At 37.0% G+C, this 24,314-nt stretch overlaps 1 protein-coding gene across 1 annotated transcript in view; it reads left to right on the forward strand.

The window, feature by feature from the left end:
* The window catches only part of LOC150095920 (syntaxin-binding protein 5-like), a 549,764-nt gene that overhangs the window by 455,568 nt on the left and 69,882 nt on the right, over positions 1-24,314 (forward strand). Inside the window, exons 23-24 of the mRNA XM_090409567.1 lie at positions 7,985-8,062; positions 21,352-21,531. Coding sequence (XP_090265693.1) covers positions 7,985-8,062; positions 21,352-21,531 — 258 coding nt within the window. The remainder of the gene's footprint in view (positions 1-7,984; positions 8,063-21,351; positions 21,532-24,314) is intronic.

Raw genomic sequence — 24,314 nt, forward strand, 5'->3', positions numbered from 1 at the left:
TGGCTGAAAATAATAGCCTTATAAAGATGTAATAACATTCCTTTCTTTACTTGTCAGTGGGTTCTTCAACATCCAAGTAAACCTATGATCTATTTTGCCAACTTTTGCAATATGCCCTCTGAATTTCAAATCTCTATCCACCATCGCCCACAGATCTCTCGCCTTATCAATTTCCTGTAATTTAATACCATCAATATGATACAAAGGTTGTAATTTTTTCATTGCAAAGTGCCTTACCATACATTTTGCAACATTAAAATGACAAAATATCCATTGTCCTTTACCCACCGTGCCAATTTATTTAAATCATCCTGCAGCTTATCTACATCACCTTTATCAGCTGCCCTCCCCAGTTTTGCATCATCAACAAACAATTGAACATTTCCCCTTAAATCTTCCACTCTGTCATTAATATACAAATTAAAGAATAGTGCAGAGTAGTCATAGTACAGCGTCCTGGGATACTCCACTATTCACCCTCATTTGCCTTAATTCCACTCCACCATAAACCACCCTCTGATTCTTATCTATCAGCTATCCCCCTATCCGTGCTGCTATTTTCATCAGTAATACTTTCTCATGACTTTGTAAAGTCCAGCATTATCAGTGAAACAGCATTTCCTGTATCCAATTCTGCTGTCACTTTATTATAAAATGTAAATAAATGACTAAGGCAGGACCTACCTTTTACAAAACTATGATGCCTACCACAAAGTTTCATATTTCTATCCACCCACTGCTGGATTTTACCTTTAACCATTTTTTTTTAATACTTTAACCACCACTCTTGAGATATTAATTGATCTTCAACTTGCTACTTCTGTCTTAGAACCTTGCCAGAGCTGAGCTAAGCTCGAATAACTTCATCAGATGCACTGCCAGTTCTCTTGTACATCCTCATAACACATACATTAACATACATCCAGTCAAACTGTTGTATTCACATTGATATTTTTCAATATGTTGAGTGCCTCCAGTTTGTCTACCTCAATTTTCACATCAGTAACTGCAAATTCTCCACCTGGATGATACACCCTTGCAAAGTGGCTACTTAGAAACACGACTATTTCTTCTGCTTCTGTTTTTTTGCATAAATCTAGAAGCATTCAAAGGAAAAATAGGATGGATTTGATGTAAACAACGCCATGAATAAGGGTAAATGATTGAAAAAAACATTAAATGTCACTATTGTAATGTTAGGTCTTAGCTAGAAAAGAAACAGAACTCAACAAACATTTATTATTATTATTATTATCTTAAGACTCCATGGAGTCAAAGACTCATCTAGGAGGTCCTTTTGTCATACACACACAGCTCATCATATGATGCCTTAAACTGCAGACACCACACTCTCAAGCAAGGCATTCTGATCATTCACAACTCTGCATGCAAAAAACCTGCTTCTCACTTCTCTATGCATACACTCTTTATACAGCTTCCAGGGATGTCCTCTGGTCAGACAGTTTGCTGCAAAACCTCTCCAACACTGATCCTATAACAACCCCTTACTAACTTGAAGATCTCTATCATATCATCCCTCTTCCTCCTATCCACTAGACTCTGTAAATTGCATCTTCTCAACCTTTCCTCATATTTGACATTCCAGAGATCAGAAACTACCTTAGTAAGTCATCTATGGACCCTTTCCAACATCTCTTCATCCTTTTGAAAATCAGGTGACCAAATCTGTGCACAGAAGTCCATGCATGGCCTAATCAAAGCCTATACAATGGAACAAGAATCTCCTTACTTCTACAAGTCAGTGTTCTCTGCATCATTCCCACTTTGTGTTGTCCTCACACTTTTGACAGTGTGTCCCCTAAATTTCAGATCCTTATCCACTGTCACCCCGAGATCTCTTATTTTCTCCACCTCCAACAATATATCCACACCAAGCATAAATTCTGCATCCCATCTTTATCTCATCTCATACCATTTTCCGTTCCCCCTCTTTTACCTTGCGGTGTTGAGGGTTTATTAATCATCAGACCTAAACCATTCACAGGAGGATAAGGTGGTCAGCCCTATGCCCCGATGTATCCTATGTCTGCAGTGGTGTTGAGTTCTCAAGACCGGTTTGCCTGATTTGTGGGATGAAAAACCCCAGATAAACTGGGGAGAAAAACCCTACTGTTCTCTCAAGTTTCCAGGACTGGCTAACTTGGCTTTGGCTGAGGAAAATCCTTCAGCTCCTTACATCTCCGACGGGAATGGAACCTAGGACACTCCTTCCCCAGTCATATGGTTGTGAAGCACACAGCCACTAGGCTAACCGTACGGGCATTCCATCTTTGTTTCCCAAATTTTAAAACCTTACATTTTGCAACATTGAAGTTGCATCTCCATTTCCATGCCATTCACTCAATTTATTCAAGTCTTCTTGTAAGGCCAAAACATCTTCTATACTCTTTATAGTTCATCCCAACTTTGCATCATCTGCAAACAACTGAATGTCCCCATCCAAATTGTTGCCAATATCATTAAAATACAAGTTAAACAGCAATGGCCCTAAAACAGACCCCTGAGACACACCACTAGTGACTTTCCTCTTCCTCGATATTGCTCCCCCATACACAATTTTCTGATACCTATCAGATAGCCAGTCTCTGATCCAATGCACTAATCTAATATCCAACCCCATCTGCTCTAGTTTGACTATCAACTTATCATGCTTACTTATAGATTACTGCATGATCTATCAAAAGCCTTTGCAAAATCTAAGTATACTACTATAATAAATTTAGTTTAATCTTTTATCCAAGTGCAAGCAAACAAAGTTTGCACCTGAAAATATCTTCGGGACTGAGGTAAGGTAGTGCAACACCAGGCAACTTTGAGCAAAGGCAGACCAAGCTCTCATCACTCCTTGTCTCAGTATCTCCCATAATGCAAAGCATATCTCCTTGCAGACATGTATACTGCTATGCATTAAGGGAAGGGCCACTACCCATACCTGTTTCGACCTTTATTGAGGTCTCGTCAGTGGGAGGCAGACCCAAACGTGAAGATACTAAGGTAGAATCAATAGGAGAGGTCATATTTACCTATAGGAGGTGCACTACCTTACCTCAGTCCTGAAGATATTTTCATGTGCAAACTTTGTTTACTTACACTCGGAAAAAGGATTAAACTAAATTTATTATAGTCTAACCAAGTGCAAAATAAACTTCCAACATCTTTCTCTAAATCCAGAGTAATTAAATAAGTATACTACTATGTATCTCTCTCCTTTGTCCAAGGAAGCCATCTCTTTATTGTAATAAGTAAGCAGATTACTGAAACATGACCTCCCGTTTGCAAATCCATGCTGTCCATCAAAGATAATACCATTGTTGTCAACCCAACTCTGGATCCTAGTTCTCACCAGCTTCTCCAACAACTTAACCACAACACCTGACACACAGATAGACCTATAATTTGATGCTTGAGTGCTCTCACCTTCCTTATGAAGCGGCACAATCTTGCCTCCTTCCACTCCTTTGGAACTTGACCCAGTGCAATACTCATATTAAAAAATATGTCAAGGCAGATGTCAACTTCCTGGCATATTCCTTCAGAATATGTGATAATATATTATCAAGTCCCACAGTCCTATTAACATCAAGTTTGCTCATTTCCCCATACACCTCACTTACAATCAGTCTCTCCTCCCCATCATCAACTACTCTCAATCTCTCCATGATGTCACATTCACAAGAATGAAAGACCTTTATGAAAACTGCTTGTTTAGTATCTCCACCATATCTTCTGCAGTAGCTATCCTTGTACATTTTCTCCAGTCAGTATCATCTTTCCATAATCATTCTTTTTTTTTGCTTGTTACATATTGAAAGAACTCCCTAGGATTCTTTTTGACTTCATTAGCTAACTGCTGCTCATACTTCACTTTTGCTATCCTTACCAACCAAGTCACCTTCCTTGCATTGTTTTTTGTAATTTTCATGGAATTGGTTATTACCACTTCTCTTATGCTACCTCCATAATTCCTTTTTTTTCTGTATCACATGCTTAATCTCTTCATTCATCCATTTTACACCTACCTTATTTAACCTTCTGTCCTTGAAATACATTTAGACATTGCTTCTACTAGATAGTTCTTGAATTTTGAAGAGAAAAATATAAATAAAGCACTGAAACTGATCTCCTTTTCCATTTCCTTTAAAAAATTAAAGGAACTGGAAAAGAACTTGAAAGATTTTATATGATACACAGTGGTGTAGGACAGAATAAAAAAGCAAGCTGTAGTGTAGCTATAATAATAATAATAATTATTATTATTATTATTATTCAATTGGTATCTCCATGGAGTCAGAAAACTCATTGTGGTAGACCTACTAATCATTATTCATATAATGCCTGTCATACTTCTCCTTAAAATTATTCACTGTCTGGTCACTCACAGCTACATCTGGCAATACATTTCAATCCTTCACCACTCTTCAAACAAAAAAATCTAATCCTCGCACATTCAGGGACAACTCCTTGTTTCTTTCTCTCTCTCTCTCTCTCTCTCTCTCTCTCTCTACACATCATGCACTGAAAATTTTCTTTTTTATTATTGTTATAGAATCTTTTCAGTAACTTATAAATTTCTATTATATCCCCTGGTTTTTGCCTGTCATCTCCACCTTCCAACCTATACACCTTCATTCTATCCTTATAGAGAGCATTCCACAGATATGTCAACAACTTGTTCACTTGTGTCTGGATCCTCTCTACCACCTCCATATCCCAAGAAACCATATACCCATTAACTAAATCTATGCACAATTGTCAAAATGTGACCATATCATAGATCTATAAAGAGGAATAGTAACCTTCCTATCTCTACTTGTGAATGTGCTCTTCAACATCCAAGTAATTCTTTGAACTATTTTGCCAGTTTTGCAACATGTCCTCAGAACTTGAACTTTCTGTTTATCATCTTCCCAATCCTCATCAGTTACCTGCAATCCAGTAACATCAATGCAAAGCACATTATGCAATATTTTCAGCTCAAAATGCACAACCATATTCTTCTTCACATTAAATTGACAAACGTTACCTTAGCCCACACTGCCAGTTTATTTAAATCATAGTGCAAGGATATCTATGTCACCATTATCAACTATTGTCCTTCCAAGTCTTACATCATCAGCAAACAACTTGATATCCTCTCTCTTAAATCATTCCCTATATCATTAATATGCAAACTGAAGAATAGTGGCTCTAGTATATACTAGAGCCAGTATATACTAGGCACTCCACTGGATACCTTCATTCTTCAAGATTCCTCTCTGCCATAAACTGCATACTGGTGTCTGCCTGTCATCCCCCCCACCCCCCAGCTTCTTTCTGCTATCAGCTTCATATCCATTTCTTTTGCTCCATTTATGCAATAGTTTTTATGTAGTATTCTGTCAAATGCTCTGTAGAGACCAGCAGCATTCTGTATCCATTTCCCTAATTCTGCTATCAATCCATTATAAAATACGCTTAAATTACTAAGGCAGTAATTTAAGTAATTACTTAAATTATTTAGCATATCTTATTTCTGTCCACCTATTCCTGAATTCCACCTAAATTTAACCAACTTTTTCAATACTTTTGATATACCACTCTTGAGATACCAATCCTCCATATCTCAGGAGATAAAGATTATATATCCTAGGAGATATATTTACTTTATCACTGTCATCCTATTTTCCTGACCACCATTAAAAATAAATAAATGAAATAAAAGTCAGTGGATCTACATTACTATGTATTGCCATGATTATTATCTTAAGAATCATAGCAAGAAGCAAGTTTTAGTATTTATTATATTATTGTTTTCCCAAAGCCTTTCCAGGTTATTTGGAGCCACCATTCAGGAACAAGCCTTTAATAACATAAATGCCATTAAAGGCTTGTATGTTGGAGCAGTTTCAAGGAGGCAGAGGGTTACGAGTGGGGTCCCACAGGGCTCAGTACCAGGACCTATATTGTTTAACCTTTATATCAATGACATTACCAGTGGATTGCAAGGGGATATTCAGTTGTTTGCAGATGATGCAAAACTGGGAAGGATTGTTAGTAATAGTGCAGATGTGGTAGCCCTGCAAGAGGATTTGAATAAGCTAGATAGATGGGAAAATGAATGGGGGTCAGTTTAATGCAGCGAAATGTAAGGTCTTGAGGTTTCGGAAACATCAATGGGATGCTGCATACTCTATGGGAGGAGTTATACTGGAGGAAGTAGGGGAGACAAGAGATATAGAGTTGATGATTGATAGAAACCTGAAATTTAGGGGACATATTGCAAAGGTGGTGAAGGTAACACAGAGGATTGCTGTAATTATGAGAAGGACACTGACCTGCAGAGATAAAAGGGTTATAATTCCATTGTATAAGTCTCTGATCAGACCACACTTAGACCATTGTTCTCAGATTTGGTCCCCAGGATTTGAAGGAGATAAATTAACTGTGGAAAGGGTACAAAAGCAGATAACAAAGATGGTTTCAGGACTGTACCATGTTAGTTATGAGGATTGGCTGAGGGAATGTGGACGCAGAGTTTGGTGGATAGAAGAAGGACAGGTGATATGATTGAGACTTTTAAGCTGTTGAGAGGTAGTTACAGGGTTGATGCTGGGGAGTTCTTTTGCTTGGTTGAACAGCAGGAAGGAGTGATGACAAGAGGCCATCCCTGGAAGTTATGAAAGGAAACTGTTTGCAAGAGGGTGAGGAGTGGTTTCTTTGCATGGAGGGTGGTTGAACCATGGAATGCAATGCCTGATGGAGTGGTGAGAGCGAGAATGGTCAATGAGTTTAAGGAGTGGTATGATAGACTTTGTGTTTCTTAGGGGGGGGGGACCTCCCCTTGATGAGTTGATAGACTTTGTGTTTCTTAGGAAGGTCCTCCCACAATGAGTCTTTTGACTCCATGGAGGCCTGAATAATAATAATAATAATAATAAATATTCTGTATAGCACTACAGTCAACTCTCACTATAGTATAACTGCTGGAAAGTTATGGTCTCTGCTTCACATCATCAGTACCTTTCTAAAGGAAACTCATCATAGCATGTCCCTCATAGTCTTAAATGATTCTTTGATCCCATTGTTTTTATGAGAATTTGTTATATTTATTCTGTATATGGTTCTTTGTGTTTTACCTAAATTGTATAAATAAAGTCTAAGTAAAATCCAACTATACCAAATGCATTCATTTGAATGATGTGTAGTGAAAATATGAATCTGACTAATCCTTAATTTGAATGATGTGTAGTGAAAATATGAATCTGACTAATCCTTAATTCTTCTAGACCAATAAGGATGAATAACAAATATATTATTAAAATTAGAAATTTAATATTTGTTTATGATGATCGTGAAGACTGCAGATTAATTTATGGCATAAAGCATATTTTTAACATTTATTTACAGTTCATTTACAGTTCATCAAGATTATAAGGTCGCCATGCACTTCATGATTCTGACAAAAGAAAGAAAAATATTAATGAGCCTCAGAAGAAATCATTCCCAAAATATTCATTCATAATTTATTTGAAGTAGAGAGCCAATAGGCTTCATTTCGGCGATGTAAAACATTATTTAAATCAAGGGGATATTAAATCCCACATTGTTTTAAAACTGAATAAGAAACTCATAGATCGGAATCAAAGAGTTTCATACCGAATATAGTAACTATAAACGTATCGGCGACTATTAGCATAAGCTAAAGCACGTAGTTCAAGTATGTAGTAAAAACTAGGGCAACTCGTAGCAAAGATGGAGAAAATTATGAGTCGCCGATATGTTTATAGTTACTATATTCGGCATGAAACTCTTTGATTCCGTTCTTTGAGTTTCTTATTCAGTTTTAAAACTATATGAGATTTAATATCCCCTTAATTTAAATAATATTCATTCATAATTTATTTTTTCTTATAATTAAAAACAAATAAATATATATTTTTTCATTTATAACAGCTTGTTAATTATATTTTTATTTAACCAATAGGTACTCTTTACCAGTTAAGTGGAGGTATTATTACTATCTCATTTTTAGATGTCTCATCACTTGCTTTACCAGATACAGGTTAGTTCACCAAGTTATGAAAAAAGTCAGTTGAAATAGTCACATATATTTTTTTTTAATTAGAAAGGAACTAAAACTGAAACCTCACTCCTACTTCTCTCTCTCTCTCTCTCTCTCTCTCTCTCCTTCCCCACCCTCTTCTTCCCTCCATGTGGAGCACTTATTCATGGTTCTCAGTGATGGCACTAGACTTTTTCATTCTTCATCTTTATTCTTTTCTTTTCTTTCTGTATTCTTCAGTCTACTTCTCTTGAGTCTTTTTTACTGTCATATTTTCCACCATCACCAACACCCTGATGCCATGTTTTCCATGCCCTGCTTCAGCAAGATGGGCAATCCTGAATTGCCTAGCCAGGATCAGTAATTTAGTGAGCTTGCCTGCAATGGTTAATAGTGCTGCAGTAATTATCCTTCCTTATGGTCTAGGAATAGGGCTCAAGGTTTGCTGTAGTGCTTGTATGGTGTCCAGGTTAGCCCCAGTGTTCCACTTCCAAGCACACTTAATGCTTTGCTAGATATTGAGCATCCATGTGTAGGTACTGTGGTGGATGGGGAGCTCTGGCAACCCAGTACAGATTCTATATGCTCATCAACTGACAGCAAAAAAAAACAAAAAAAAAAAAAAAAACAGAAAACTTGCAAATATACTATCATTGAAAACCTCCATTCAGGAAACATCCTCAAAACTCCCAGAAACAATTATCGCAACCCCTTTCACAACACCACTTAGGGGAATACCAATCGTAATAAGCCCACACAAAATTCTGACCATTTCTCAATGAGAAATGGTCAGAATTTTGTGGAGTGGAATGTTGGAGTGGAACCTCCTCGATGTTCCCAGTGAGGACATTTGCTCTGAATTACAAAATCAAGAAATGAAATCCATAAGAATTCTCATACATAGGAATGTATTCTATTACCGAAAAAGAATATCATTCTTATATTGAATACCCCTAAACTCCCCAACATTAGTGAAAGCTGGGTATCTTAATTGCCCTTGTACACAGCATATTTCAAACTTGAATGCTTTAAAAATCAGAAATATTATGATGCTCAGACTGCCTATGTGGCTCTGCCATTTGCACTCATTGTGATACTAAAGAGCATGATGATAAAGATGATATTGCAAACCATTCAAATACACTAATTGCAAGGGAGCCATCCAACTTACTCCCAAGTATGCCAATGGCAGAGGAATGAAAAAGAAATTCAAAATATGAAGACTGAACAGAACATACCATACCATACCAGGAGGTGAAGAGGAAGCATACCACAACAACTAGTAGAAAAACCCTCTTATACCAAGAAAGTAACATTAAAGAAAGTATCAAAGAGGACATTACAATGTATGCCTGTCCCACCTTCTTACAGTTACATCATTCCTAGTCGGTATGATTTACTTGTGATCTCCATAAAGTAAATTAGGGGATGGAAAAATGAATATAGCCACACTCCCAAAACCATACCAAAAATGATTTTACTCCAGCAAAACCTGCAGTTTAGAAAAATAATGGAGTGTATATCCCAAAGAATAAAAGATATGCATATCTTCTCCTTCCTAGAGGAAATTATGGAGTAGAATTTCATGACCTCTTGGATATCTTTCATGGGGACAAAGAAATGGACACTGGCTGCCCACAATTCCTTAAAAAGAAAAAATCCAAGACTGATAAAAGCAAATTCTCACAAAACCAGAAGTCCAATGCATTCCACTAGATATAAATAACTAACACATTCCTACATTAGAATTACTATGGATTCCACTAAAAGATGGATGATATCAAGGTCCTCATGAAGAAACATAAATCTGTATGCTTCTGTCTATAAGATATGTATTCAAAACCTGATGAGGATCTTTGTTGTGATATATCTCTATCATCTGCAAGGACAGGGGGATGGTAGGAGATTTGTTCACCATTGAGGACTTCCATGTTTAAGGGGGAAGCCATACTCTTTTCCTACAAGTCAGTTGCTATTTGCATCTTAGTAGGATCTCTTATTACTCCAACTTCTGTTGCATGCATCTATTTGCCACCTAGTGCAGACATATTGCAGGATAACTTTGACAACTTCATGTTGAGGTTGCCACCACCACTCTGCTCTCGGTTGGGGGGGGGGGTAAATAGCCATGATACTCTGTGGTGTAGTACACACACTATCAGTGAAAAAATTATGAAGCACATGTTCAATAACAATAACTGTTCCTCCTGAATGCTGGAAGTAACACCTTCTTTCATTTAATGCTCTTGACCTAACAATTTGTTTGCCATCCTCTTCCCACTCTGTGTAAATGGGAAGTAGAAGATTTAACAACCACAAGAGCTAACATCTTCTATGATATCCACTTTCTTATATGGGCAACTATATATGCCATGACAGCATTATGGAAAATAGATCAGGCTAAGTGAAATATCTTCTCATTCCTGGCAGAATTTGATTTTATTCCACTCACCCTTTTTTAATGCTAGAACAGAATGATATGCAATTGCTTATCCAAAAGCAATTACAGACATGCTCAGGATAGTTTTTCCAAAACTCATCAACAATGTCCTTGGGGTATAATCCCTAAAAGTAAAGCAGAAAAACATCAAATTCTTTCACTTCAAATGGTTTGGTAGATTACAACAAACTGTTCAAGAAAGAATAGCTAAAAGCTACTTTATTTCAATGCCAACCAGCTACCATAAGATTAAGAGAAGGTTAACCCCCCCCCCATTCCTCCACAGATCAACCAGTCTACTAATTTCATGGAATTTTCTTTAAGAATGAATTTCAGGAATACTGGCAAAATGCAATTATTATTGCTTTTTCAAAGTCATGTAAAGATCTAAAAATACCAATAAATTATTGTCCAGTTGTTCTGAATAACTGTTTGTGCAAGATCTTGAAAAAATGGTTAACTCTCATATTTTATGTTTTCTGGAGAGCAGCAAACCTTTTTACCAAGATGGTCTGCCTTTGGAAAATATCACTGAACACTAGATCATTTTATCCATCTGGTAACATCCATTAGAGATGCTTTTTTCATACATGAGCACTTAGTATTGATTTTCTTTGGCATGGAAAAGCATGTGACACAACTTGAAAGTTTGTCATATTGAAAGACCTACACAGGTTTATTCTCAAAGGAAACTATTCTCTCGTCATCAAAAACTTTATATCTAGCCAAATTTTCCAAGTCCAATCAGGATCAATCCTTGCTTAATCCTTTCTCAAGAAGAGGGAGTAATGCTCTCTCTGTGGGTGACTTTCCATCTTTTGTCATTCTAGTAATAACATGACGATTACAGAGAGAGAGACAGCTGCAACAAGTCATTGACCATCTTTCAAATTGGACATTTGTAAATAACTTCAGATTTTCACCATTCCACAGAAAACTGTGTGCATGTATTTTTACTACAAACAGGTGTTCATCCTGACCTGCTAAGACTAAGACAAATCATAATCCCAGTTTCAATAGAAGCAAGGTTGTTGGGACTGATATTCCACAAAGAAACTCATATTTCTGTTGTATTTATTTTGCAAATGACATATTATAAGGTAAATTAAATAATAAAGTAATACGTAAAAACCACAGTGAAATCTTTAATTAGTAAAAAGACACGTAATTCGTACTAAAAAAAATAGTACATCTTCAGTGTCTGTAATAGGAATGGAATATAGGCAAACGTTTGGTGGATCACCTATTAAAATACAATTGTTACTGCGTGCTAGGAAATAATAGAAATAACAAATTTAATCTATTAAGATAAATGGTTTTTTACATAAGATAAAAGTCTCCCAGATCTTTGAGAAAGACATACATTTCTATTTAAATTCGGTCAGTGTAAGATAGTTCCACAACTTTCTTTGAATAAGCGTTCATATTTCAATCTCCATCTATGGAGGAGAACTGCTTTATCCCACTGGTTTTTACATGTTACTTTATTATTTAATTACTATGCCACAGGTTCCACTAAAAATCATATTATAAGGTAAATGTCAGATTCTTTGTGGAATATCAATCCCAAGAAAAATACTTCATTGCAATTGGAATTATGATTTGTCCTAGTCTTAGCTCTGGGTGAGGATGAACACCATGTTTGTAGTAAAAATGCATGCAAATAGTATTCTATAGTGAAAATTTGAATTCATTTATGTCCAGTTTGAAAGAAGGTTAACAATAGGTTGCTATCTCTGCAGCTCTCATGTTACTAGAATGTAAAGAGTTGAGAAGTTCAATCTCTTGGAGTGCTGACAGCTATTCATTGCTCCACTTATATCAAGCACTTATCAGATCAAGACTCGATTGTGGGTCGTAATTCCCTGGATCTGCAAGAGATGGCACATTTTGATGGCTGGATCCATACATATCATCAGGCTATCAGAATTGCAACTGTAGCATTTCAGACTTCACCCATTCCTAGTCTATATCAAGACAAATAAACCATGAATAACTCTTCAACATCAACAACTGTCATTATTATACACAACCAAAATAAAATTTTAAGATTAAGAGAACCTCACAGTGGAAAAATTTGTTCAATATCTGTCAGATGTCTCTTTGGTTTGTGAATAAAAGCATTACTACAAGCTCTATACATCAAGGCAATCAGTACTGCATGGACACCACTAAATGTGCTATCACCATGGCACATTATACTGTCATGCCTGCTTCTCCATTTGTAGATTAGTGAGACACTGCATCCCTCTTTCTCTCTGCCAGCAGCTAGAGCAGAATGCTCTGATTTTGTACTAGTCTGCAGAAACAGTCCAAAATCAGAGTCGCTTGTGTGTGCTACAGCTGTCTTCTCAGACAGCGTAATATCTATTCAGAACATACAGTATGTCTGGATAGACATACTGTATGTTCTATCTGTATGCAATATGTAATTTTATGTAATTTAAAACATACTGTATGTTTTAAATTACATAAAACTGAAATGCTACTATAGGTGCATTATTTATATATACCAAATCAAGTAGCTCTCTTCAGGCACATACTTCTCTAGTATAACAGCAACATTTAGTGCTCTCTTGGATCTATCTAATATTTGTTCTATCAGATAAGGAGAATCCAACTGGACATTGCCAATGTTGGATTCCAAACCTTATTGAGATCTAGGAAAATGCAGATGCTACAACTAGGTCAGCTCATTCTCTAAAATAGCAAGAACCACTTCCTCTCCTCAGGGTTTGCAGAGAAGAAGTGGTACTTGCTTGGCTCTGCATAGGCCATAATCATCTGACTATGGTCTATGCAGAGACATTCCTTCCTTTCAAGAATTGATGATAATATATGCCTGCAAGTGTGTGTGAGTAATGTGGCTCTGCATGAATCATCATACATATTTTAATCAATTGCCATCACTCACTTCATTGATGAATGCAGTCATTATTTTAGCATCTTTAAAAATCTCCCTAGGTCCTGTATACACACACAGCTAGGTTTTATCTGATTCATCCGAGATACAGTAACTAATCTTTATAATTATAGGTATCATTTCTGGGAAATTCCCATGTTACTCCTCTTAATGTTCTGATGACGATAACAGAATCGAAACGGCTCGCACCAAGATAATGCCCCCCCCCCCAGTCCCTGTTTCTCACATAACCCTTCCCCTTCCCCAAAAAGCACCCTAAAATATAATAATATATATATACATATATATATGTATATATATCATTTTAAAAAGAAAACGGATTTTCTAATTTATCTTCCCACCTTGCCTCAAACATCCCCTCCACTTTTCCGGACCCCCCCCCCCTTTTTAACAACCAACAGCAGAAGTATGGAGAATGAAGACATCCCAACATCCAAACAAGGTATGCGCAAAATTTCTTCCCCTATTAATGCATATGTTTACCTTTAAAATACACTTATAATACCCTAAGAATTCTTGAGTAAAAAGCTATCTTAAATAAGGGACACTCCTAAACGAAAACAAGCAAAAATAGCCGTAAAAATAATACTTAATAATTATATTTGCGAGATATAATTTATAATATAATTATAATTATATATTTGAGAGAATGTGTGCTAAAGAACTGACAGCTCCTTTGACCTGGCTTTTCAATGAGAGTCTGGCTATGGGAAAGGTGCCCAGGGTATGGAAGGAAGGTAAGATAGAGCCATTGCATAAGGGTGGTAGCAGTCTGGAAGTATCTAATTATAGGCCAGTCTGTGTGTCATCAGTAGTTGTTAAGATCTTGGAGAAAGTAGTGAGGGACTGTATACAGCCATTTGGCAGATGACTGTAATGTTATCTGTGAGAGTCAACATGGATTTGTGAAGGGGTGCTCTTGTATTAGCAATATACTGCCATTTTCTTGGATTTAGCAAAGGCATTTGACAGGGTGTCACATGATAAGCTGATATTTAAGTTGCAGCACATGGGTCTGGATGTCAGATTGGTAAACTGGATTCAAGATTGGCTGATAAATAGGTATCAATGAGTTGTCTATGGTGGGGCAGTTTCAAGGAGCAGAGGGTTACAAGTGGGGTCCCACAGGGCTCAGTATTAGGATCTATATTGTTTAACCTTTATATCAATGACATTGCCAGTGGAATGCAAGGGGATATTCAGTTGTTTGCAGATGATGCAAAGCTGGGAAGGATTATTAGTAATAGTGCAGATGTGGTAGCCCTGCAAGAGGATTTGAATAAGCTAGATAGATGGGAAAATGAATGGGGGTCAGTTTAATGCAGCAAAATGTAAGGTCTTGAGGTTTGGGAAACATCGATGAGATGCTGCATACTCTATCGGAGAAGCTATACTGGAGGAAATAAGGGAGAAAAGAGATCTGGAGTTGATGATTGATAGAAACTGGAAATTTAGGGGACATATTGCAAAGGTGGTAAAGGTAACACAGAGGATTGCTGCAATTATGAGAAGGACACTGACCTGCAGAGATAAAAGGGTTATCATTCCGTTGTGTAAGTCTCTGATCAGACCACACTTAGACCATTGTTCTCAGATTTGGTTCCCAGGATTTGAGGGGTATAAATTAATTGTGGAAAGGGTACAAAGGCAGATGACAAAGATGGTTTCAGGACTGCACAATGTTAGTTATGAGGATTGGCTGAGAGAATGTGGACTGCAGAGTTTGGTGGATAGAAGGAGAGATGATATGATTGAGACTTTTAAGCTGTTGAGAGGTGGTTACAGGGTTGACACTGGGGAGTTCTTTTGCTTGGTTGAACAGTTGGAAGGAGTGATTACAAAGGGCTATCCCTGGAAGTTACGAAAGGAAACTATGAGCCAGAGAGTGAGGAGGGGTTTCTTTGCATGGAAGGTGGTTGAACCATGGAATGTATTGCCTGATAGAGTGGTGAGAGTGAGAACGGTCATTGGGTTTAAGGAGTGGTATGATACTTTATGTTTCCTAGGAGGAACCTCCCATGATGAGTCTTGATAGACTTTGTGTTTCCTAGGAAGGACCTCCTGCAATGAGTCTTTTGACTCCATGGAGGCCTGAATAATAATAATAATAATATATAGATTTATATATTTGAAGTAGATTAAAAGATATATATATATATATATATATATATACACACATCACACATACATAGATAGATATAAAAGTTTATGCTTTGCCAGTTCATGAATATTTGACTAAAGTTTATAAGGAAGAACACTGGAATAAGTTGATAACATTTATTTTAATTGCAACATGATATTTCATCCAAATTGCACAGGATATCTCCAAGTGTAAATATACAAACTGGTAGGCAAAACAGTAAGGAATAACAAAGATGACAACTGCTATGTAGTTATAGAAGAGACTGATGTTATTCAAAAAAAAAAAATAATAATAAATAAAAAAATATATATATAAAAGTTATATATATATATATATATATATATATAATATATATATATAAACTTATATATATATGTATATATACTTATATATACATATGTAAGTTAATATATATGCAGAAAATATACAGGGTAAATGAGTATGACAAGTGTAAAGTCCTAAATATTGCCCCCAAGGCTGGGATGTGTGTTCTTTGATGTTGGGTGGAAGTACTGAGGATAAGTGCTTCTCAGGTTTGACGCAGCTTCATACACCAAATTTTTTGAGGTTCGGGTAGATCCTTCATATTAGGAAAATATATAGAAAAATTTTATTATTATTATTATTATTATAATTATATCACACCTCCAGGTAGTCCAAAGACTCATCGAGGGAGAGCATCTACTCCACAACTCTTTGTCTCCCTATTCCACCAGCCTTCATCATCTAACACCAATGACATCTACCACTGACTACCACCACTAGTACTTTCATAGACAACCACAAACACCCATGCCCATGGTGGGATTCAAACCTGCTGCCTTTTGGCTGGAAAGCAGATATGTTAACCACTCGGCCAACCATGCCGAGTGGTTATTTAAACCACTAAACCGGCTTCATATTTAAATTTGCACCTGTGTGGTAGGTGGCCTTTTTTACATCATATCTTGGGGTTGGTGTCCAAGGTGTGGTCAGTAAGCCCTGAGTGGTCGTAGTGGTGGAACTAGATATAGTCTTTGTGTTCATTTATTCTGATGTTGGCTGTATTGTCTGTCTGGCCATGGCAGGACAGCATATAACTACACGAAACCTAGTAGGCACCTGACTGCTCTGGGGACAGTGGCTGGTATTTGGGGGAACAGACAAGGAATACCTATTTTTTATTTGGTTTGTAAGCAATTATGAGGTTGTATCTTTTTAGAATTCTGTCAGTTTTTTAGATTCACCTTGGATCTATGGGATGGTAATAGATTTGGCATAGTTTCTATTCTAGGAGAAGAAATCTGATTTTAGGTTTTAATAGAAATCCAAAAAATGTTTTAATATTTCTTTGGATTTCTACAAACAAATTCAAGTAATTTCTGCAAACAAATATAGGGAACGACCATGAGTTCTTCCCTTTATCCCCTTTGGCAAACTACTTCAGGGAGGTTGCTGAAGAAAAGTCTTAGACTTTGCCCACACAGACCTGCAGTTTGGCTATGCTAAGTTGATAATGTGTTCTCCATGCAGCTCTTTGTTCACACAGCTCTGAGGCTCTTAACACCTTCCTAAAAACTAGCACTCGAGGATCCAGTTCACCTTGGAAAATGAAAAAATTCAACAGTCTCCCTCTTCCTAGACACCTTGATTGCACACTAACCTAATGGATCCCTGTCATTCTCAGTCTACAGAATACACACACACACACACACACACACACACACACACACACACACACACACACACACACACACACACACACACACACACACACACACACACACACACACACACACACACACAGAGGCAGATACAATCACTAGTAGTCATCCCCTCCTAATAGTATGGAAATGTTAAAATCGTGTACAACAGCAAAATTGATTAGCACTGATAATAATGATCTCACCATTGAACTTGAGCACATGCACATTCATTATAATCACCACAAAATCCAAATAATATTAAAACTCCCAACCACACTCCTTTCTGCCTCTCCTCCTCCAGAACAGAAACTACACCAAAATCTATTACCATCCCATAGATCCAAGATGAATCTGAAAAATTGACAAAAATTCTAAAAAAGATACAACCTTATAATCACTTAAGGACCATATAAAAAATTGACACCCCCAAAAAACCAGCCACAGTCTCTAGACCAGCCATGTCTACCATGTTTTGTGGTTATAAGCTGTCCTATAATCACCGTACAGACAGTGGAATCACTGAATACAAGGATGACATCGAGTTCCACCACTATAGCCACTCAAGACTTGTTGACAATGCCTTTGACACCAACCATAGGATATGATGTAAAAAGGCCACCTACTCCACAGGAGCAAATTTAAATATAGAATACTTTTCCTGAAATCTGTCTTAGTCTTAAGGAACTATCAAGACCTCAACAAATTTGGTTGTATGAAACTACCTCAAAACTGGGAAGAACTCATCCTTAGAACTTCAGTTCAACAGCCAAAAACACCCATCCCAGCACACTAAAGGGGGGGGGGGGGGCTTAGGAACTGAGATTCGCCCTATGCAGTGCCTGCATGCACATGTCTTTTTCTTCATTGTTCCCTGATGATGGCAATTTGACTTAACCAAAATATTATAAATATTAATTAAATGTTTTTCTAATTTAATATATAGTGTACATTGTATTTTCTTTAAGTAATATCATTATGAATAACTTACATATAAGCCTTACCACTAGAATAAAGAATAAAGTTTGGTTAGCTAAATACCAAATTGTCAGCTTATACTCATTGTTCATTGTCCAAGTAGACCTACTAACAGGGTGCACCACGAGAAAGGGGTGGATCGGACATGAAGTCATAAGCTCCAGTTCTCTTCATTACTTTAATGTCTATATGGAAATCTTCCCTAGTTATCTAGCTTTGACCCTTAAGTGACCCCAAGCAAATGCACACATATTAATTTTTCTGAAGGGAGGAAGACATCGGACAAGACATATTTGTGCCTGTTTTTGGTATTTGCGAGAGCTTCATTATACTTCTTTGGAATAACTTCTCTTTGGTTTTTCTATGTGATTATAAATATCTCTATAGACCCTTTTGCTCTGCAGGTCCCAAGGTTTCCTTATCGATGGGCAGTTTCTTGATTCAGCTTCATCAAAGCCCCCATGAGGCTTTTCCTTACTTATTGTTATATTTACGTGTGAGGTAGTTTGCTGATTGTGGTTTTGTTATCAATGTCTTTCTTTAATTATTCAGGTTTAAATTCAGGTGTAAGACATTGGTATATACTATCTTCACTCTTATTCATCATCTATATGGTTCACATTATGAAAGAAAATGGCATTAAACCTGATATTAGAATTTGGAGGTATCAAACCATGATAATAATGTCATTAGTAATGTCATTAATAATGCCTGCAGATAATGTCATTATTATTATTATTGTTGTTGTTGTTGTTGTTATGGGCTATTCCATGGAGTCCTTAGACTCATCAAGGCAGGCCCTAAACATCTAGCTTAATGATGATATTCATCCATTTAACTCCCACTTGATTTACTCTCCTGACTCTAGGTATGCAGTCTGCTATTACTTCCCTCAAACACTCCTTTACCCCTTCCCATGCACTATCAACCAACCCTTGCAGTTTTACGTGCCATAGCACCGATCCAAGCAATCTCCTAAGCTTGTCATACTTATCAGCCCTGTAGTTCCATGTACACCCCTCTTAAGTGAAAATTAATGATGATATTCATCCATTTAACTCCCACTTGATTTACTCTCCTGACTCTTGGTATGCAGTCTGCCATTACTTCCCTCAAACACTCCTTTACCACTTCCCACACATTTAGCCGCCTCCCAGGTCAAGACATTTTATCACTCTCACCAATTGGTGGCAGCATGGACATATTCGTTATAGACAAATGCTCAGATGTAATTACCAGATTGAGCACTCTCGAATCCCTTGTATATCCATCACATGTTATCTCAGGTAATTATCCCTTAGTAACTGCATAAATTATGCCCAGGTTATAAAACTATAACCTGAGCATAAAAAACAGATGTCATCATTTATCTACCATAGGATGCATATATGAATACAGGATTTAGGTAATAACAGCACCAAAATATTATTATGACATCAGACCTCCATGTGATCAAAAGACTCATTACAGGGGGGGGGGGTAAATCCATCCTTTATATGAACCCCTCTCATGCAAAAAGATCATTGAATCATGCTTTTGACTTATCTGTATCCCTCTCTATGAAAAATTTCCTCCACATTAATCTGATAACTTCTCACATCTCAATCATGTCCTCTGTCATTCTTTTCACAAAAGTCTTCAAATTGCATTTCCTCGATCTTTCTTTATATTCCATAGACGAGACACTGACTTAGTAAATCTTCTGTGGATTATCTCTAAAATAACCTCATCCCCTTGAAAACCAGGAGACCAAATCTGCACACAGTAGTCCATAAGGTCTGATTAAGGCATTATACAAGGGATCCATAACCTCTTTGTTTCTGCATATTTGGTAGGCAAGATTGCAATTCAATTGCAATCTTGCCTACCAAATTTCAAGATCTTGCACTTTGCAACATTAAACATAAGTACAGGTTGATGTTGGGTATAAAACTGTAGAGACATATATAGAGGAAGACAGCGAAATGCTTGAGGCATATAAATGTAATATACTATAATATAAAATACTTTTCGTATATAGAAAATATGGCTTTTTTTGCATTGATTTAACCTTTGTATCTTCCTGGCAAAGGACACAGAGGAAGGGAAAATCCAAGTCAACAGTTTTGGAAATGCACAAGCAAACTTCTTTTAGAAGATGAGACTCACGATAGGCCTGTGTGTAGTTCACTGGAAGTGGCATTTGCATCCTCTGTACTAGGCTGCCTGAAGACAGACTTAAGTTCGTGTCTAGTCATTGACTAGATGAACTTTTTCTAAGCCTTTCTTCAACAATTTCCCAAGTTAATTGATCTCTGGCATGGCCAAGCAGGTTTTTTCTCCTGGAAACACAAGAAAATTGACCATAGTACCCACACTATTTCAACAATAATATATCCTGCTAGGGTTAGGGACAATGAGATTACAGCACTTTTTGCCAGTCTCTTTTTGAATGCTCTTATAATTAGTGATAGCCTTGGGCTGGCTATTTCTGATTGGCTACCAGTGGAGATTCAACTGCCCACTCAGTCTCCAAAAGTTAGATAGGGCTAAAACAGCCTCACCTACTCCCTATAAGGGAATAAAATTTGTTAGCTGATAGTTGACTCGTGAAACATGACATTTTTTCATTTGGCACATAAAAAAGCAATGTAACTAACTTTAATTTAATGACTTTATCTCCATAAATTGTTTTTATTTGCATATTTCCCTATTCATATATGAATAAATGATGATTGTCCTGGAACTGACTCCCACTGATGAGACCTCAGTAAAGTCTGAAACGCGTCTGGATAATGACCCTTCCCATAATATGTTTGCATTATGTAATACCAAGTCAAATTGATATTAAGTAATAGTATACAAGTAGGCCAGCCATGAAGATGCTTCATGTACAAACTTTGTTTGCTGATGCTTGGGTAAAGGAATAAGACAAGAATATAATTTCTTGTTAATTATAACTTATAGGTTATAATTTTATTCTGTATTAATATCTTTTTTTTTTACTTGTTTATAAGTAAAAAAAAAGATATATATATATATATATATATATATATATATATATCAATATCTTTTTTTTTTACTTCTTTATATATATATATACACACACACACACACACACATAAGTATTATTACTGTTTTAAGGAGGAACTAACTCGAGTGGACTTTCTGAACTTGAGAAGAAAGAAAGACAGCTTGTTGTGTTAACCTCTGAAAATGAAGCACAGGTAATGCTGCTTCCTTCACAGACTGTCATTTCTAAAACTTCAATTTCAAGTACATCAGGTGCAGTAAGAGCAGATGTCCCCTTCATTAAGGATTTTGGTGAGTATAAACTGGCATTCTTGTTTGATATGTGTGCATAGTAATCAATTATTCATTTGTTTCTTAACTGAGTGATTTCTAATACTAAATCTCAACATTTACAACTTATGACATCTCTCCTGCCAGTTGGAGAGAGTGACCATTTGACTTGGAAAATGAATAGACATAAAAGTATCAAAGAGATGGGAACATATGTGGAATTATAAGGCAGGTGATTATAAAAGTCTAAGACGTCAACTTGGGGAAGTTTCATGGAGGGAGGAATTGGAAGACCAGGATATCATTAGTGCGTGAGAAATTGTGAAAGAATATTTGTTAGCAGTAATGGTAAGTTGTATACCACGAGTTGAGAAGAGGACACAATTTGGAGTAAAGTGGATGACAAACAATATTAAGCAGGAATTGCATGCAAAAAAGTGGCTATGGAAGAGATATATAAGGAGACAAGTGAAGAGAAGATGCATGAAGAATATAAGACACAGGCCAGAAGAGTGACTAGTATGGTAAGGAAGGCAAAACTGGAATATGAGAGGAGATTCACCCTAAGATCCAAAGAAAATCCTAGAGAATTTTTTAGCTATGTGGCCAGTAGGAGGAGAAATGACTATGGAAGAATGATATTGTGGGATAAAAATGGGAATAGAGTGACTGATGAAGAGGACATTGTGGAATTATTCAATGGACACTTTATTGGAGTATTTCATCCACGAGGAGTCAGTTTTAATACTAGAGGAATAGGGCAGGTTCGAGGTTTAGAGGTACAGGAGTATAGTGTGTTTCAAATACTGAGTACTCTGGATGTGGGACCAGGGTGAAATAACATCTAGTCCCACAAAGCTGTGGGACTAGATGGTATTTCACCATGAGTTTTGAGAGAATGTGCTAGGGAACTGACCTGGCTTTTCAATGAAAGTCTGGCTATGGGAAAGGTGCCCATGAAATGGAAGGAAGGTAAGATAGTGCCATTGCATAAGGGTGGTAGCAGACTGGAAGTGTCTAATTATAGGCCAGTTTGTGTATCGTCAGTAGTTGTTAAGATCTTGGAGAAAGTAGTGAGAGACTGTATACAGCATTAGGCAGATGAGGGTGGTGTTATCTGTGAGAGTCAACATGGATTTGTGAAGGGGTGCTCTTGTTTTAGCAATATGCTAGCCTTTTATAATAAAGTTACAAGAGCATTACATGAGGGAAAGGCATATACTGCCATTTTCTTAGACTTAGCAAAAGCATTTGACAGGGTGCCACATGATAAGCTGATATTTAAGTTGCAGCACATGGATTCAGGATTGGCAGAGGGTTACAAGTGGGGGTCCCACAGGGCTCAGTACTGGGACCTATATTGTCAACCTTTATATCAATGACATTGTCAATGGATTGCAAGGGGATATTCATTTGTTTGTGGATGATGCGAAGGATTATTAGTAATAGTGCAGATGTGGTATCCCTGCAAGAAGATTTGAATAAGCTAGATAGATGGGCAAATGAATGGGGGTCAGTTTAATGTAGCAAAATGTAAGGTCTTGAGGTTTGGGAAACATCGATGCAATGCTGAATACTCTATGGGAGGAGTTATACTGGAGGAAGTAGGGGAGACAAGAGATTTGGGGTTGATGATTGATTGAAACCTGAAATTTAGGGGACATATTGCAAAGGTGGTGAAGGTAACACAGAGGATTGCTGCAATTATGAGAAGGACACTGACCTGCAGAGATAAGAGGGTTATCATTCTATTGTATAAGTCTCTAATCAGACCACACTTAGACCATTGTTCTCAGATTTGGTCCCCAGGATTTGAAGGGGATAAATTAACTGTGGAAAGGGTACAAAGGCAGATAACAAAGATGGTTTCAGGACTGTACCATGTTAGTTATGAGGATCGTCTGAGGGAATGTGGACGCAGAGTTTGGTGGATAGAAGAAGGACAGGTGATATGATTGAGACTTTTAAACTGTTGAGAGGTGGTTTCAGGGTTGACACTGGGGAGTTCTTTCGCTTGGTTGAACAGCGGGAGGGAGTGATGACAAGAGGCCATCCCTGGAAGTTACGAAAGGAAACTGTGAGCAAGAGAGTGAGGAGTGGTTTCTTTGCACAGAGGGTGGTTGAACCATGGAATGCATTGCCTGATGGACTGGTGAGAGCAAGAACAGTCAATGAGTTTAAGGAGTGGTATGATAGAATTTGTGTTTCTTAGGGGGGGGGGGGGGACCTCCCCTTGATGAATCTTGATAGACTTTGTATTTCTTAGGAAGGTCCTCCCACAATGAGTCTTTTGACTCCATATAGACCTGAATAATAATAATAATAATACATCTTTCTTATTCAGCACTGATACAATAGATTGCATTTGTATAATATTATTTTTATATCACTGAAACATTGTTTAATAACTGCTGACAACAAAAATACGTTTCTTGCGGTAAATGAACACATCTCTGGAATGAAATGGGCATCTCGAACACATAATTATATAAAATTTTGGTAATTTAGCTTCAGTACTTAAAATGTTTTGATACAATGTTTACTACAGTCATGGTATTTACCTCTCTAGCCAACCTATAAAATTAGTCAGTCATGAAAAATAAAGTTAACTATATTCATATGTAATTTTTTTTTTCTTTGATGTAGAATAACTGTGAGACTGGGTTCATGGTGATACTGCTAGACTTTGCAAAGGCCTTTGACATGGATGCAGCACATGGGAAGAGCTATAGGTATGATGGATTGGAGGGTGGTTGATGGAGAGATATCAGAGAATAGTTTATTCAGGAGTAGAGTCCAAAAGA

The sequence above is a fragment of the Typopeltis vanoorti genome, chromosome 19 (assembly GCF_054136105.1).
Source record: "Typopeltis vanoorti isolate ZY-2024b chromosome 19, IOZ_Tvanoo_1.0, whole genome shotgun sequence".
Classification (NCBI taxonomy): Eukaryota; Metazoa; Arthropoda; class Arachnida; order Uropygi; family Thelyphonidae; genus Typopeltis; species Typopeltis vanoorti.